We start from the raw sequence: 18,367 nt of genomic DNA on the forward strand, positions 1-18,367 counted from the left end.
ATAGCCAGAAGGGAAGAGGTTAAGGGAGTGGTGGGTACACTGTGCCACCCCAGATTTGCCCTCCGTTACCTAGAAGGTTGGGGGGAGCTCTTGCCATTCCCTGATCTCTGCTGTGGACAGGAGGTTCTGGGTTCCCTGGGAAGAAAGGAGAGGGGGCCCCATTCCCACAGGCTACACGGCTGGGTCTGACGCACGTCGTCAACCACAACAGAACAGTGGGGCGCAAACAGGCACAGGACCAAAGAGCCAACGGGGGAGCCCAAGGGGGTGAGAAATGAGTGGAAGGAAGTAACTCCATGGGGGGAGAGGAATGAAGGAGGGAGGGAAAGGGGGTAACCTCATGGGGAAAAGGGAGGTAATCTCATGGGGGATGGGAAGATGAGGGCAGGTGGGGCAGGGGGAAGGAGGTGTAGAGTTTGGGAGTGCAGTATGTCCACAGGGAGTTGTGCTGAGGTTGGAGGGATGTGGGACAGCTGTGGGTTTGGTTGAGGGGGGCGTTGTGGATCTTCAGGATTTTGGGGTGGAGTAAGGGGGTTGTGGAGATGGGGTGGAGGCCTGGGGGTCTGCAGAGGTTTGGGGGCCTGGGGATATGTGGATGGGATTTGAGGGGTTGTGAAGATAGGGTGAGGGTCTGTGGGTCTGCAGAGGTTTGGGGGGTTGGGGATGCGGTGAAGGATGTGGAGATAGGGTTTGGGGGGTTGTGGATGGGCAGAGTTTGGGAGGAAGTGGGGGAATGAGAGGGTGGGGTAAAGGTTGCGGGGTTTGGTCCCGGCTGCTGCTTGCTGGGCTGGCAGAGTCTGCGCCGATGAAGGGTTAAAAACAGCAAGCTAGAAATCACTCTGAACCCTTCCAGGCCTTTAGAAAGGTGGGGAGCTCTTCCCGCTCAGGCCCACCAACTCCTGCAAGCCAATGGGGTGCCAGTGAGTTGAAGGGCCCCTCTCGCCCCATTGGCCAGGCGCAGTGGAGATAGCGGGTCCCATGCTGGACAGGGAGCCGCCCTCTGGCACCAAGGCCAAACTGGGTGCGAAGGTGAATCCCCCTGGAAAAGGGGGTGTCTTTCTAAAGACCAGATGGGCGCAAGAGAGCTCCAAAGCGGGGGATGACCCCTCAGCACAGTTGCACCCTAGGGTCACCTCTTCCCAGGGGACACCTGGAACCAGCTGCCAAGAGGGAGGGGATGACCCCTAGGTAGCTGGTTACCCCCTCAGCACTGGGGCATCCCCAGGTCGGGGGGTGGTTACCTAGGTTGACAGTGAGCTTCATCTGCCCGCCGTCAAGCTCGAGGCGCAGGGTGTCGGCCGACTCCTTGGAGGTGGTGGCCAGCATGAAGCCATAGGCCCGCTGGGACATGAACCGCAGAGACACGTCCTCGGCCTCCGTGTGCATCACCCCTGGCAGCATGATCTTCATGTACATGCTGCCATCATAACTCAGCACCGTGGCCTCTGAGGGATAGAGGGCAATGAGGGGTGGCGGTGCAGGGGGATGGGGGTAGGAGAGAGATGGTGAAAAAATAACAGGAATGGGGGAGGGGGAGAGGGTGGGAGAGAGAGAGAGAGAGAGAGAGAACATGTGTTAGGTTCTGCCTTACACCCAATACCCAGAGAGCCCCTCCTCCCAGTCCCAACCCCCTCCAGCCCTCCATGCAGAACCCAGGAGTCCTGACTCCCAGCCTCCCTGCTCTAACCACTACACTTCACTCCCCCCCCCACAGCTAGGCATGGAACCCAGGAGTCCTGATTAGAGCTGGGCAAAGGTTTTAAGGCAAATAGTTTATTAACCCCAAAATGCAGCTTTGGTCAACCCCAAACTCTTTGCAAATTTCACTGAATAGTTTAAGAGAAAACAAATGTAGGGGCTAGGCTCATAGTGGGACTTTGGTACTATTCACAAAACTGCAGCTGGAGGCAGAGGTGATGACTTCTAGCCCAGTGGTTAGAGCACTCACCTGGGTTGGGGGAAGCCCCTCTGGAGCAGCGACCTAACCGCAGGTCTTCCCACTCCAGGTGAATGCCCCAATACCTAGCTACAGGCTATTCTGGGGTGGGTTTCTCCCCATCTGGCCTGTTGGAGCTGCGCTACTTTGTATAAATAGTGCATTCGTTGGAGCAAGGACTGGAACCCAGGGCTCTCTCATCCTGGGTGAGTGTGTTGACCATAGGGCTAAAAGTTATAAGGGAGGCATACTCCTCCTTCAGCTGTTTTAGGAGTCCAGCCCTTTAAAGATGTCACCAAACAGCCCATTGCGTTCACCCCAGACAGACTTATTGTTGACTTTTAGATTGGTTGCAAATTCCAGGAAAGTTCCAATTCCCTTTGACCCAAACTCACTTCTTTCCCTGATTTTCAGAGCTGCCAGTGAGCTGAGGAATCAGCTTTTCACCAGTTCTGTCCTGATGCTAGGGCCCATCTGTCTCACTAAGAGGCACTGGTGGCACCATGTTTCCCATGACTGACCCTAACACAGAGATCCCACCTGCAGTTGGGGCAGGTAGCCTCCTGGATTCCTTCCTCACCTGTTCCATGCCCGCTCCCCTCTCCCACACCCTGCCCAGGTACCCAGTGCCCCCCATGTTCCTCTAACCTGTCCCACACCCTGCCTGGGTACCCAGTGCCCCCCCATAGCCTCCTCACCATTCCCACACCCTGCCCAGGTACCCCGTTCCCCCCACAGCCTCCTCACCATTCCCACATCCTGCTTAGGTTTCCCATTCCCCCCACAGCCTCCTCACCATTCCCACACCCTGCCCTGGTACCCAGTGCCCCCCATGCCCTGCTAACCTCTCCCACACCCTGTCCGGGTACCCAGCGTCTCCCATGCCCTGCTAACCTCTCCCACACCCTGACCAGGTACCCAGTGCCCCCCATAGCCTCCTCACCTTTCCCACACGCTGCCCAGTTACCCAGTGCCCCCCATAGCCTCCTCACCATTCCCACACCCTGCCCAGATACCCAGTGCCCCCCATAGCCTCCTCACCATTCCCACACCCTGCCCAGGTACCCAGTGCCCCCAATGCCCCGCTAACCTCTCCCACACCCTGTCCGGGTACCCAGTGCCCCCCATAGCCTCCTCACCATTTCCACACCCTGCCCAGGTACCCCGTTCCCCCCACAGCCTCCTCACCATTCCCACATCCTGCTTAGGTTTCCCATTCCCCCCACAGCCTCCTCACCATTCCCACACCTTGCCCTGGTACCCAGTGCCCCCCATGCCCTGCTAACCTCTCCCACACCCTGTCCGGGTACCCAGCGTCTCCCATGCCCTGCTAACCTCTCCCACACCCTGACCAGGTACCCAGTGCCCCCCATAGCCTCCTCACCTTTCCCACACGCTGCCCAGTTACCCAGTGCCCCCCATAGCCTCCTCACCATTCCCACACCCTGCCCAGATACCCAGTGCCCCCCATAGCCTCCTCACCATTCCCACACCCTGCCCAGGTACCCAGTGCCCCCAATGCCCCGCTAACCTCTCCCACACCCTGTCCGGGTACCCAGTGCCCCCCATAGCCTCCTCACCATTTCCACACCCTGCCCAGGTATCCAGTGCCCCCCATAGCCTCTTCACCATTCCCACACCCTGCCCTGGTACCCAGTGCCCCCCATAGCCTCTTCACCATTCCCACACCCTGCCCTGGTACCCAGTGCCCCCCATAGTCCCCTCATCACTCTCACACCCTGCTCAGGTACCCAGTGCCCCCCATATCCCTTCATCACTCCCACATGCTGCCCAGGTACCCAGTGCCCCCCGTATCCCTTCATCACTCACACACCCTGGCCAGGTACCCAGTGCCCCCAGGACCCCCTCACCTCTCTCGCACACTCTGCCCAGGTAGCCAGTGCCAAGGCAGTCACAGACGAAGCGGTTCCAGCCCTCACGGCAGACCCCCCCATTGCGGCAGGGTGCACTGCTGCACTGCTTGAGGGTCTCCCGGGAGCAGAAGCTGGAGACGCCAGGCACACTCTGCACCTCAGCCAGGCGCCGCACGTCCCGGCTCTTGCCGTCAATGAAGAGGTCCCGCACGCATCCCACATAGCCGTAGTTGAGGAAGGCAGTCCACACCTCAGGGGGTAGGATCAAGTCCAGCCGGTTCTCGGGAAGGCCCCCCAGGTACATCTCACTGTCCAGGTCCAGGATCTCGCTCTCCCCACTGGCCAGGAATGGTATGCTGCGGCTATTCACTGAGATGGAGCCTGTGGTGGGGAGCCGGGCACCACAGGCCATTACTGGGCTGCATGGGCAGCAGACACCACACCAGCAAAGCCCAGTGGGGAGCGGAAGGTGGTGCTCACAGAGAGATCCCCACACACATGCACACAATACTAACAGGGGTCAGGTTAAACCTTGTTGTTCTGGGTTGGATGTAGTTGCTGCCCTTCATTTAAGGTAGTTGTAAAAAGCCATTAAGCCCTTTATGGCAGCAGGCATTAGGGATTATGTATATTATGTATGAACTATGAGAATGACTAGTACCTAATCTCATGCTTCAGCTGGCTGCCTGAAAGGGTCAGGAAAGATTTTTTTCCCCTAACACACACGTTGTAATGTGTGGCTTTTTTCCCCCTTTCTCTGAAGCATCAGCCAGAGTTGGAAATGGTCCCCTGGGGTGGGCCAGTGCTCTCAGGTGGTGTAGACAATCCTCTGTTTTAGTTGCCTGGCTGGTGGGTCTTGCTGACATGCTCAGAGACTAACTGATCACCAGATGTGGGGTCAGGAAGGAATTTTCCCCAGGTCAAATTCGCAGGAACTTTTGGGGATTTTACCCTCCTCTATAGCATGGGTCATGGGTCACCTGCTGGGATCACCTGAGCTTCTCAACTAGTCAATTCCCTACCACTGCTGGGACTTCAGGCATTGATGTCCTCTCAGTCTCTCTTGTTCTCTGTCTGGGGCTCACAACAGATTATTATCCAGAGGACTGAAATGCTTTGGTTTAACTGAAGTCATGGGGCTCAACAGAGGGGTATTTGAGTGGAATTTAATAGCCGGAGCTATCAAGAGGTCAGACTGATTGTTCTAATGGTCTCTTCTGGCTTTAAACTCTAAGGAACAAGCAGCTGAAACAAGTGATCTTCATCCCCAACACAGGCAGAGTCACTGCCCAAAACAAAGACAAATGCAAAGCACACGCGGGTGGAAGGGTTTCACTGGCTGTTGCTTTGTGGAGGTGTGTGTGTGTGGAAGCAGAAAAACCAGAGGAGTGGAGAGAAGGCAGCAAGGAAGCACCAGACAAAACCATGGAAGCACTGCAAATGGGACCTGAGAAGAAGCCAAGACAGAGAGCTTTGGCGCCAAGTGCTGGCTAGAAAGGGGCTTGGAGCTGCGAGCAAAGAAACTGTCTCCTGTTGTTGGATTCCTGCCTTGCACAGAGAAACAGGACTTTGTACATTCCTTGAAAATAAACAGGATTACATGATAGATACCTGACTCCACCACCAATTTCTCCTACTAACTGGAACAACGAGGTGTGTACTGAATTTTTAGTTAATTCTCAGGTCAAAAAGGGGTAACACTGGTATCAGGAGCAGGATCCAATTTCCAAGAAGAGAAACTGTGAGCTGGTTTTTCTTTTTAACCAAGATGGAACAAATGATGGAGGTGCTCACAGAATTCAAAGGTGGCCAAAAGGATTTAAAACAAAGATCACAAAGGTCACAGGCATCACAAAAAGAATTAAAGCAGCATCTGGAGGTTTCCCAGAAAGGGCTGAGAGACGACTTGTAGGCGAAGAGCAAATCTTTGTTGAAGCAACAGTTACAAAGTACCGGCCAGACTGGGAAGCCCAGCTGTAACACTCCCAGACTGGAATGGCCAGGCCAGATGGATCAATAAGGTGACCAGCAACTTGACTGCCAAAGACCAGAAAGTTTTCCATAAAATAGATGAGGCCAGGGAAGCTTTAGACAACTTGGAACATGCTAACAGAATGAGCTGCAGCAAGGACTTAGGGAGCTGAGAAATCATCTTGAGAAGGAAATCAAAAGGGCATGGGCCACAGTGGAAATCAGAGGCCTGGATTTGGAACGGGGCTAGTCAGAAGACTTGGGTAAGACCAGACATTCTACCTTGTTTGTAACCCCCAGAGAACCAGAGAGAAGAGATTGGATTGTCTCAGCTCAATAATGCAAAACCCCGCAGTGATGAAGTGGGAATTTTCTGTAAATATTTTGTATGAATACTGTGTGTGCCTCAGTTTCCCCACAGGCTGCACTGTCACCTAGGGGGTGAAAAAGGGCTGTTTACTCTCAGGCAGGCTGCAACACAGATGTGGCTGATGTCTAGCGGTCTCGAGTTTGAGGCCCATGTCATTAGAGAGTCCATGAAGACGACAGCAAAGCCAACCCCCAGGACATTTGCTACCTACCAACCAACAACCATGGATGGTCCACTCTCCGCTAGAAGCCAGACGCATTTGATCAGCTGGCCAACAACGGACTGAAGAGGAGGTAGGTGGGACTGGCTCAGGAACTTGGACAAAGGGGGACAGAGTGAGAGCCAAGAGGGGGGAACACACCGTTTGATGGGGCCCTGGGCTAACCCAAATGGAGCATGCTGTAACTTTCTTTTCTCTATGCTAACCAAGGACTTTCTATGCTGTGTTCCAGACATGAGATAATGCTGCCTAAGAGTCACTGCAGATGCTGAAGGTGTGGGTGCATTGCTCCCTTTGGGTGTACAGGTCTCTCTGAGGTGTCCAACTCAGGTGGGCTCACTGAAGGGAGCTCACGGTGTGAAGCAAGGGTGGTGAAGGCTCTGAGATTCGGTCGAAGGAGGCAGTGAAGCCAACTGGTTTACCCCTGTAAAAAGACCTAAGAGGGGGTCTAGCACACTGAAGGGTTCCTACCAGAGACAGTTCCAGAGCTGTTCAGAACACCAGATCTGTGGATCCATGATACACACTTACTATCTTTGATGGAAAAACTTAATGCCAGGCTTATTTGGCTCAGTTCAACATCATACGAATGGCTGAGATGGACAAAAAGGGCGGGGGACGCGAAGAGCCAGCCTGAGTGGCCCAGTTCTGATAGTGCTACCAGAAAACAAACTGAGTTGTCCAGATCTGAAACAATCCCTTGATATGTGGCCTGAATCACAGAATAATAGAAGATTAGGATTGGAAGAGACCTCAGGAGGTCATCTAGTCCAACTCCCTGCTCAATGCAGGACCAACCCCAACTAAATCATCCCAGGCAGGGCTTTGTCAAGCCAGGCCTTAAAAACCTCTAAGGATGGAGATTCCACCACTGAAGCCAGCCATCATTCTGAGATGTCCAAGTAGGGTTGCCAACAGTCCCTTATTACAAGGGACGTCCCTTATTTTTTCACCTCTATACAAGAAGATTGGGAGTTGCTGAGTGCTGCAAAAAGCAGCAAGAAATACCCCCGTGAATGTAGGTGACCTCTACTTATTATTATTATGAATAATAATAATTAATACTAATGATAAAAATATTGGGAGGAGAGGTGGGGTGGAGTGCTAAGAAAACAGTCCCTTATTTTTGAAATACAATACGTCCAAGGCACAGCCAAGAGTTAGGCCATGTCTACATTAACACTTATGTCAGCAAAACTTATGTTGCTTGGGGTATGAAAAAACACCTCCCTGAGCGACATAAATTTCGCCAGCATAAGTGGTAGCGTGCAGAACGCCATGTCGGTGGGAGAGTTTCTCCTGCCAACACAGATACCACCACTTGTTGAGGTGGTTTTATTATGTCGATGGAAGAGCTCTCTCCTTCCGACACAGAGCAGCTACATGAGCGATCTTACAGCAGTGCAGCTGCATTGGTACAGCTGTGCTGCTGTAAGCTTGCTAGTGGAGACAGAGCCTTGGAGAGGGAAAGAGGATACCACATCTCAATTGGCAAAGGACCTGAAAAGACTCATGTTTCTGGCATATCTAGATACTGAAAAGGACTTCCAAGATAAATTGGGAACAGATCAGTTTGCAGATGCTCAGCTGAACTTGGACTTGCTGATCAAGATCAGTGAAAAGAGGCCAAAGACACTCCGAGAGACTGTGGAATTTACAACAGAACTTGAATATTTCCTTGCAGCAGCTCACCAAAATAGGAAGCAGCTGCTTGCCTAGTGAGGAAGATGGAAGCTGATCACGAGGAGCGCTGTAAGTACAGCTGTGCCTAATATATATGGTGGAAAAAGAGATTCTTATCTGATTTCTGATCATTCCAAAACATCACGAAAAGTGGTAAATTCACTTTGTAAAACAAGGGAAATTGGCAATAACATAAAAATTAAGGGAAGCAATTCAGTTAAATGTTTGCACTGTGAAAAATCTGGCTATTAAAAAAAGCAGTTATAAATATAAGACGGGCCAGAACAAAGCATCACAAGTGCCTAGTGAAAGTCCCTCACCCAGTTTGGTAAACCACACTGGAGGGGCAAAGCCTGGGGGTACAAGGATCAGCCCCACAAGTTTTGTTTAGATCTAGTCAATTAAAGAACAATAGGAATTGGCTATTAAGTCTATAATAGGAGCTGTGAAATGCATTGGGGTAACTGACACCCACTCAAACATAATAGTTATTAGATCAGACATGCTAAAAAGGCTAGGAATAAGAGATCTAAATCTGACCTACCTCATTAGTCTCAAATTGCAGGATGAGGGGGGTTGAAAATGCACCTGTCTGAAAATTAGGTTTAAAAGTTGGACTTCTGGAATTTGAGTAAGAAGTCTGCATAGCCAAGATAGAGGATGAGCTAATCATCAGTTTGGATTTCTTTATGGCTAATAACTGTGTAATAAATGCCAGGCAAAGTGTCAGTCTGTGGAAATTCCCTTTAAATACTTGACTCAGGTGAGACAGAAGATTTGTAGGCAATTAGTTTGCAGTGAAGGAGTCATCCTGCCCCTAGGATGAGAAACCATTATAACAGCTACATGCTGTGGTAGCTTTCCAGCAAAGAAAGATGGGGAGTAGCTAAAACCTGTTTTGAGACCCAGGGTCTCGGGGGAATCTTAGCTGCTAAAACTCTTGTGGAGCTGAATTAGGAATGGATACCTGTTCCTCTGTTACATGTTTCTGACAAGCAGTAAATAGTAACAAAGGGAATCACAGTTGCAAAATATGAAGAGGAGGTTACTTACCTATAACTAGAGATGCATCCGATGAAGTGAGCTGTAGCTCACGAAAGCTTATGCTCATATAAATTGGTTAGTCTCTAAGGTGCCACAAGTACTCCTTTTCTTTCAGAGGTTCTTTGTGATGTGTGGTCCCAATCTGTATTCCATAGGGACCATCACTTAAAGAACCAGTGGATCTAGTAATTGCTGGTATAGAAGGAAACTACTGGGGGTGGGGAAAAGGTGAGCTCCCAGAGTTTCTATTAGAATTGTTCCAGTGCAGTGCCATATATTTAAATGAAAAGCAGCAGAACGGTTAGAGAGACTTTCTGACTAAGAATCAGGAGTTTTTCTCCTCATCCAACAAAGATACAGACTGTATTGCACTAATCCAGCACAAGATTGAAATGGGGGGAAATGACCCATTAAACAGCCATCTCACTGGCTACCAGTAACAAAGAAGGGAGAGGCCTTACAGGACACTGAGGAAATGTGGAAGACATAACTGAGCCTTTAACCATTCCTTTGGTTTCACTCACAGTGCTGCTTAAGAAAAAAGATGACAGCATCAGATTGTGTGTGGACTATAGAAAACTAAATGAAGTCACTTTAAAGGATTCTTATCCACTACCATGAACAGATGACACCCTGGGTGGTGTGGTGGGTTCAATCTGGTTTTCCACACTGAATCTTAAAAGCGGGTATTGGCAAGTGGCAGAGGATCTAAAGGACAGGGAAAAGACAGATTTCACCACAGGACAAGGCCGGTGGCAATTAAAAGGGATGGCTGTCAGCTTATGCAGTGCACCAACCACATTTGAGAGGCTAATGGAGAGGGTGTGACACGGCATGTCTCTCTCAGCCTGTCTGTTACACCTAGATGATATCCTAGTGCATGCTAAAACTTTTGAACAGGAACTGATACATCTACAAATGGTCTGCGGTAAGCTGAAGGATGCCAATTTGAAACAGAACCCAAAGAAATGTGAGCTGTTTCAAAAAAAGGTAATCTCTCTTGGGCACACTATCAGGGAGGAGGGAATTTTCACTGACAAACAGAAAATTGAGGCTGTGCAGAACTGGCAAACTTCCCAGACACTCACAGATGTGGAGAATTTTGTCGGACTCTGCTCCTATTATAAAAGGTTTATTTGTGGGTTTGCCAATATTGAAAAAATGCTGCATAGGTTGGGAGAGAAAGGGAAACCATTTCAGCAGTCAGCAGAGCATTTTCAGAGTTCAAACAGGCTCTTGTGACTACTTCTATCTAGGACTGTCCGTGATTCAAAAGACCTTTTATATTGACAGAAATACTAGTGCTTACAGATCGGGGGCAGTATTGACACAAGAACATCAAGGACTTGAGAGCACGATTGCTTATTACAGCAAAAGTCTAAATTCTCTGGAGTGAAATTACTGCACCCCTCAAAAGGAACTCCTGGCTGTGGATGAAAGGAAATGGGGCAAGGAAAGAAAAGCTCCATGAAGATTGGATGGAAGTAAAATTGTTTGGGGTTAGTTACGCAAAATATCCAGACAGAAAGACACTGTAAATATGTAAATAGTTAAGTTTGTATCTATGTAATTTGTTAAATAGTTACTTTTCTTTCTATCTGGGATGGGTTGCTCAGGATGTCACCATTTTGGACTCCATCAAGGTGATGGGTGAAGATAAGATGAGGGGTGTTTTCAGGCTCCAGATAAACCTTGCTGTTACTATTCAGCGGAAACACGACCCTTCATTTAAGATAGTTGTAAGAAGCCATTATAGATCCTTTAGTGACCCAGGCAGCTGAAACAATAGGGCCCTCCAACCAAAACACAGGGTGTTACAAAACAAAGGCACATGCAAGGCACATATGGATGGAGAGGTTTCACCGGCTCTTGCTTTGTAGAGGTCTGTGTCTTTGTGAGAGAGAGGCAGAAAGACCAGAGGAAGGAAGGGAAAAGGCAGCAAGGAAACACCACATGCAGTCACAAAAGCACTGGGAGCATGGTCCTTGGAAAAAGCTAAGAGAGAGAGCTTTTGGGCCTAGTGCTGGCTACAGAGGAGCTTGGAGCTATGAGCAAAGAAACTCTCTGTTTGATTCCTGCCTTGTTCAGAGAAACAGGACTTTGTCCATTCTTTGTAAATAAACAGGTTTGCATCCATCACCACTTTCTCCTCCTAACTGGAACAACTTTCAAGACTCTGAATTTTTGGTTTACTGCTTGGGTCAAAACGAGGTCACAATACATACATGCACCCATACATATGCACTGATTCACATACGTGCTCTCACACACAATTCACACACACACTCACACAATGATTCATACATCCCCATGCATTCATGCACACCCCTGCACACACTAATTCACACACGTTCACTCAGACATGCATGATTCTCACACATACATGCACATGCATAAACATAAGCCCAGTATCCTGTCTTCCAATAGTGGCCAATGCCAGGTGCCCCAGAGGGAATAACTAGAACAGGTAATCTTCAAGTGATCCATCCCTTGTCACCCATTCCCAGCTTCTGGCAAACAGGGGCTAGGGACACCATTCCTGCCTATCCTGGCTAATAGCCATTGATGGACACATCCTCCATGAACTTAGCTAGTTCTTTTTTGAAGCCTGTTATAGTCTTGGCCTTCACAACATCCTCTGGCAAAGAGTTTCACAGGCTGAACATAAATGCACACATACACAGAGGGAGCTGATATGCACATAGGGACAGCGCTGACATGTCCCTAGCAGTAAGGAACTGTGCATATACACATGGCCAAAATGAGAACTTATATCGACTTAGACAGGCTTTGAGATATTTCAACCAGCAGGGGGCAGCACTGCATCTAGTTTTCTCTCTCTCCCTCCCTCCACCCCACCCACTTATGGGGAGCTGTAGGAGATGCTTCTGTCTCTGTTCCCTGCCACTCCTGGGCCTATTTTCTCACCTCTCTAATGAGCCACTAATGAGCAGCCAATTCGTTATGCCAATCAGCAGTGAGGGGGGAAAAGGGAGTGGGGGGGAGACAGCTCTGGGCTCTCTATTGGGCAGGCCCTTGGGAAGGACTATAGTAGGATCAAATTTGCTCCCTAACCCAAAGTGCAAAGCACAATTCAGCCTGAGTGCCTCCACTGAGCTCTGTGACTCAGCAGGTTCCCCCCCACACACATGCCCCACCTGCTGGCCCTCATCCAAAGCCCAATTGCAGCTCCTACAGCCCACAATGCATGGCAGAGCCACCAGGTGGCACCATGACCCTGGCACATTGCTGCACAACTTCAGACACCCCAGCTGGGGGCTCCTCAAGGGTGGGGGTAGAGGTGAGCACATGGGGTCTCTGTTCTGGGCAGAGGGGATCCCTGTAGGCAGGAGACTTGCAGGCACAGTCCGGAGGGCAGAGGTGGCATGGCACTCCCTGTGGGTGGGCAGAGTTCCAGGCAACCAGGGCACAGGGAGCAGGCAGAGGTGGGACATGGGTCTCCATCGATAGGTTGGGGATGAGGGGACAGAGATGGGCATGGGTTTCCCCATAGGCTGGGGTGTTGCAAGCAGGGCAGGGGAGCCCTCTCACCTTTACGCCCATCACGCTGGAAGTCCACGTGGCACCACTCGCCATCATTGACCTTCTTGTTGCTGGCCCGCATCTTGATGCCCCCAGAGCCCATGTCGAGCAGCAGGTAAAGGTGGCCATCCAGCAGCTCCATGGCAAAGTAGTCAGCCTTGTGTGGGCGCTCAGCCCGGCCCTCCCGCGGGGGCTGCAGGCGCCCATGGCTGAAGAGCAGCAGCCCGTTGGGCTCGGTGGTGCGGAAGTCAAAGGAGATGGAGCCAGTCTTCTTGGTGTTCCACTTGGGCAGGGAGATGTAGGCCTCGGGCGACTCAAAGGTGACTGGATCCAGCGCTGCCACATTCTCACAGCGGAACACCAAGTCCCCATTGATCTTCATCTTGGGGTCACCCTCCTTTGCCAGGCGTGACAGCTCCAGCTTGAAGTCATTGTTCTTGTACACGACCTGGTGGGGAGAGCTGCAGTGGGATACAAGGCCTTTGTCCTCTAGGGGGTGCCAACTTCGATCTGGCCCCCAGCAGGGACCTGCTGACTGGCTCAGCGGGTAGAGAGATTGGCTAGCTTGCAGGGAGCTGGGGGGTGGAATACAAGGTCTTTTCCCTCTAGGGGAAAAACCAGCTCCAATCTGGCTTCAAGTAAACAGTGATCTAGAGCTGTTCCTATCTGATGGCTGCTGTGTGTAATGAGTTTCCTGGGTCTCCTTCTGGTTCCTATTGTCTACATCACACATCAAATTCCATCCCTGCCAGCCCCCAAACAAGGTTCATATGGGAACGGTCCTCAATTGCCACTGACGAGAGATACTCCTGCACTTCCTGCCCTAAACTGGGCAGCGTTGCTATGGGAGGTTAAACAGCCCTTACACCCCACCTCATAGGTGGCTGCATCACAGTGCTGGTCAAGGTATCCCTATAGACATAGACATCACACAGCCCCAGAGGCAGCTGCATGTCATTGCATACTCACATCTTTGAGGCACCCCATGAAGTTATTGCTGACAGGGGACCCCGGCAGGTCAGCTGTGTTGGGGCTGCCCCCAATGTAGAAAAAGTCATCTGAGCCCAGCATGGTATAATCCTCCTGCGTGTAGCCCGTCGTTGTCAGGATACCATCCACGGAAATGGTCACCTGTCCATCATGATTGCAGGGGTGGGGTGGGGCAGGGGCGGGGAAGGGGAAGGGATGCGGGGGGGGGGGGCGGGGGGAAACAAGCAGACAACAGAATATTAACCGCCTGGGGCTGGTGAGGGGCTGGGGGGTGATAAGGGGAGAGGTGGCTAAGCCATTTTTATGTCTGGTTGTCTCTTTGGAGGAATGCCAGTATTTGGGGCTTGGGGAAAGGGGGAGTTGAACAAAATTTGATGGGGGCATGAAAGAGGCAGCACAAAATTTTATGTGGGAGGGGGACTGCAATGGGGTTGTTCACAATATTTGATGGGCTGAAAAGGAGGAGTGGACAAAAATTGATGGAGGAGCTGGAAAAGAGGGGACATAAGATTTGACCAAGGGAGGGTGGTTCACAAGATTTAGTGGGGGAAGAGGGCTGGGGAGGGGATTGTTGCAGATTTGTTGGGGAGGGTCTGCACAAGATTTGGTGGGGGGCTGGGAAGAGGGGTGCACCAGTTTTGATGGCCTGTCATTAGCCCTGCCAGGGGGTTAGTGATATTATAGGCAGCTAGACCTGTTGGGTGATGGATAAGTGCCATATATCCCATCCCAATCTGCCCTCCGCCCCCCGAGGCTGCACCCCACTCACCACAGCTGCAGCTCCTCACCGAGGTCCAGGCTGGGGTGCAAAGCTGACAGTGTTGCCCTAAACCAAGCCGGGACCTCCCACTGTCCACCCTGGTTGGCCTAGGGTGTATGACACATCTCCCCTGCCTTAATTTGGGCAGTTGGGACCTCTGCCACACTAGGGGTAATGGCAGGTCCAAAGAAAGATGGGGGTACAGGCACATCTATGGGGAGGGGTGGCAATGTTTGTTAGTGAGGAGGCTGTGGGGAGGAGGCGGAATGGACATTCTCTGAGGAAGCTGGGGACGGGGAGGAGGAATGGATGCTTGGTGAGGAGGCTGGGGGAAGAGGGGAAATGGCCATTGTGTGAGGAGGCTGTTGGAGGAGGAATGGCCAATGTGAGAGGAGGCTGGGGGAGGAGAGAAATGGCCGATGGGGGAGGAGGCTGGGGGGGGGGGAGAAATGGCCATTGTGTGAGGAGGCTGGTGTGGGGAATGGCCTTTCTCTGAGGAGGCTGGTGGGAGGTCGGGGGGAGAATGGCCGTTCTGTGAGGAGGCTGTGGAAGACAGAGGAATGGCCATTCTGTGAGGAGGCTGTGGGGGGAATGGCCATAGTGTGAGGAGGTTGTGGGGGGAAATGGCTGTTGTGTGAGGATGCTGTTGGAGGGGGAATGGCCATTGTATAAGGAGGCTGGGGTGGTGGTGGGGAACGGCCATTCTGTGAGGAGGCTGGAATGGCCGTTGTGTGAGGAGGCTGGAGGGGAGGGGATGGCTGTTCTGTGAGGAGGCTGTTGGAGGGGGAACGGCCATTCTGTGAGGAGGCTGGGGGGAGGGGAAATGGCCATTGTGTGAGGATTCTTGTGGGGAATGCAATTTGTGTGAGGGGGCTGGTGAAGGGGGAATGGCTGTTCTGCAAGGATGCTAGGGGAGGGAATGGCAGTTCTGTAAGGAGGCTCGGAGGGCGGGCAGGGGACAGTGGCCCTTCTGTGAGGAGACGGGGGGGGGGGGGGTGGCCGTTGTGTGAGGAGGTTGTTGGAAGGCAAATGTCCGTTGTGTGAGGAGGCTGGGGAGGGGGACAATGGCCGTTGTGTGAGGAGGCTGCGGGGACAGAATGGCAGTTCTGTGAGGAGGCTGGTGGGAGGTGGGGGAGAGAATGGCCGTTGTGTGAGGAGGCTGCGGAAGGTGGGGGAATGGCCATTCTGTGAGGAGGCTGTGGGGGACGGGGGGGAACAGCCATAGTGTGAGGAGGCTCTGGGGGGAAATGGTCGTTGTGTGAAGAAGCGGGGGAAATGGCCATTGTGTGAGGAGGCTGGAGGGGAGGGGATGGCCATTGTGTGAGGAGGCTGGAGGGGAGGGGATGGCCATTGTGTGAGGAGGCTGGGGGCGGGGGATGGCCATTGTGTGAGGAGGCTGGCTGGGGGGGGGATGGCCGTTGTGTGAGGAGGCTGTGGGGGTGGGGGGGAGGAGATGGCTGTTCTGTGAGGAGGCTGTTGGAGGCGGAATGGCCCTTGTATGAGGAGGCTGTGGGGGTGGGGGAATGGCTGTTGTGTGAGGAGACTGGGGGGAGTGGGGGAATGGCAATTGTGGGAGGAGGCTGTTGGAAGGGGAAATGGCCATTCAGTGAGGAGGCTGGGGAAGGAGGGGGAATGGCTGTTGTGTGAGGAGGCTGGAGGGGAGGGGATGGCCATTGTGTGAGGAGGCTGGGGGTGGGGGACGGCCATTGTGTGAGGAGGCTGGCTGGGGGGGTGGGATGGCCGTTGTGTGAGGAGGCTGTTGAGGGGGGGAGATGGCTGTTCTGTGAGGAGGCTGTTGGGGGGCTAAATGGCCATTCTGTGAGGAAGCTGTTGGAGGGGGAATGGCAGTTCATTGTGGAGCTGTTGGAGGGGGAATGGCTGTTCAGTGAGGATTTGGTGGTTGGGGTGATAACCGCTGTTCCCTGAGTAGGCTGTGGGTAGGTGTGTAACAACCAGTCTGGGGAAGGACAGTGGGTAACTGTTGCTTTGGGAGGAGACAAGGGGAACAGCTGTTCCAGGAGGAAGCTATGGGGGCAATGGCCACTGTGGTATGGGTGAAGGGAACAGCTGTTCTGTGATAAGGTTGTGGGGAGGGAGTGAGTAACAACTGGTATGTGGAGAGGACAGAAGTTGGGGTAACAGCTGTTCTAGGGGAAGCTTGGGGCAGTTAACAGCCATTATAGGAGGGGTTAGAGGGAGGTAACAGATGGCCTGTGGGGCAGCTGTAACAGGGCCGTGTGTGTGTGTGTGTGTGTGTGTGTAGGGGTAATGGCTGGTCCATGAGAGGAGTAGGATGGGAGAAACAGTTGATCAGTGCGAGGCTGTGGAAAGGGTAACAGCCAGCCCACATGGGGGATACAGGGAGGGAAGGTATCAGATAGTCTGAGGGTAATGGTTGTTCAGACTGGGGTAGGTTGGGGTAAGAGAAGGCAGTTCTGAGCCTCTCTGCAGCGTGTGGGGAGACAGGTATTCTCATCCTGTCCAGTAGAGGACACTGCTTGCTTGCACGCACGCATACACACAGAGCTGTGATCCTAGCTATCCAGGAGCAGTCCATACACACCCACACAGGAAATTCTCATTCTATCCTGTAGGGGACAGTTCTTGTTCTTTCTCTCTCTCTCTCTCACACACACACACACACTCACAGGTTGGTCTGATCCTATCTAGCAGTGGGTAATACATACACATACCCAAGCAGTTATGATGAATATCTGCCATAGGGGGCAACAGGCATACATGAACACACGCACAGTTCCGAACCTGTCTAGTAGGGAGCAATGCACAAAAACACACACTGCAGCAGTTCTGATCACGTCCAGGATGGGGCAGTACATATAAGCACGCACATATAGGCAGTTCTGATTCTATAGTTTTACACACACACACACACACACACACAGGCAGTTCTGATTCTGTTCGGCAGGGGGCAGTACATACACAGAGAATTATGATCATCTCCAGTAGGAGGCAGTACACATCCATTTGCACACATGCTTGGACTTCTGATCCTACCTAATAGGGAGCATCATGTGCGTGCACACACACACACACACACACACACACACACACACACACAGTTCTGATCATGTCTAGTATGGGGCAGTACTTACAAGCATGCCCAAACATAGGCAGTTCTGATTATATACAGTATGGAGGAGTACACACACATGCAGACATAGAGGCAGTTCTGATCTTGTCCAATAGGGGGCAGTATATGTGCACGCACACCTGCATACACACACACATACACACACACACACACACACAGTTCTGATTCTATACAGTATGGAACAGTATACACATACACAGGTAGTTCTGATCCTGTTCAGGGGGGTGCAGTACAGATGCACACACAGTTATGATCATCTCCAGTAGGGAGCAGTATATATGCATGTATGCTCACACACATATTTCTGATCCTATCTAGTAGGGAGCATCACACATACAGGTTGTCCTCCGTTTATGCAGTATTGAGAAGGACACAAATACACATACAGACAGTCCTGAACAATACATTGAGCAGTATACACACACACAGAGGCCATTCTGCTCCTGTCTAGAAGGGGGCAGTACACCACCAAACCTAGAGGCAGTCCTCATTCTATCCTAGAATCGAGCAGTGTACACCTGCACACATAGGCAGTTCTCATCCTATCCCATAGTGGTAGTACATACACAGAGAGAGTGTTCTCTCTCTCTCTCTCTCACACACACACACACACCAAAACAAAATCAGAACTGCCTCTGTATATTCACTATGAAGCAGCATATACAACCACACACAGGCATTTCTGAACCTGTCCAGTAGGGGGCAGTACACACACACACACACTCGCTGTATAGGCTGTTCTGATCCTATTCCAGTGGTAGTACACACACACACCAAGGGTGTATCAGTACACAGATAACTCCTCTATTACCACACCAGCCCTCCCTGATGCCCCGTACATCCATCCTGTTTGCAATGGGAGGA

General features: G+C 51.8%; 1 protein-coding gene across 29 annotated transcripts in view; it reads right to left on the reverse strand.

Moving 5' to 3' along the window:
• Positions 1 to 18,367, reverse strand: part of NRXN2 (neurexin 2) — a 253,023-nt gene that overhangs the window by 140,002 nt on the left and 94,654 nt on the right. For all 29 annotated transcript variants that reach the window (XM_074957997.1, XM_074957988.1, XM_074957993.1 and 26 more), the window contains 4 exons: positions 13,611 to 13,772; positions 12,651 to 13,089; positions 3,808 to 4,191; positions 1,242 to 1,445 (listed from right to left, as the gene is read on the reverse strand). In XM_074957997.1, the coding sequence (XP_074814098.1) occupies positions 1,242 to 1,445; positions 3,808 to 4,191; positions 12,651 to 13,089; positions 13,611 to 13,772 (1,189 nt within the window). The remainder of the gene's footprint in view (positions 1 to 1,241; positions 1,446 to 3,807; positions 4,192 to 12,650; positions 13,090 to 13,610; positions 13,773 to 18,367) is intronic.

The sequence above is a fragment of the Natator depressus genome, chromosome 7 (assembly GCF_965152275.1).
Source record: "Natator depressus isolate rNatDep1 chromosome 7, rNatDep2.hap1, whole genome shotgun sequence".
Lineage (NCBI taxonomy): Eukaryota > Metazoa > Chordata > Testudines > Cheloniidae > Natator > Natator depressus.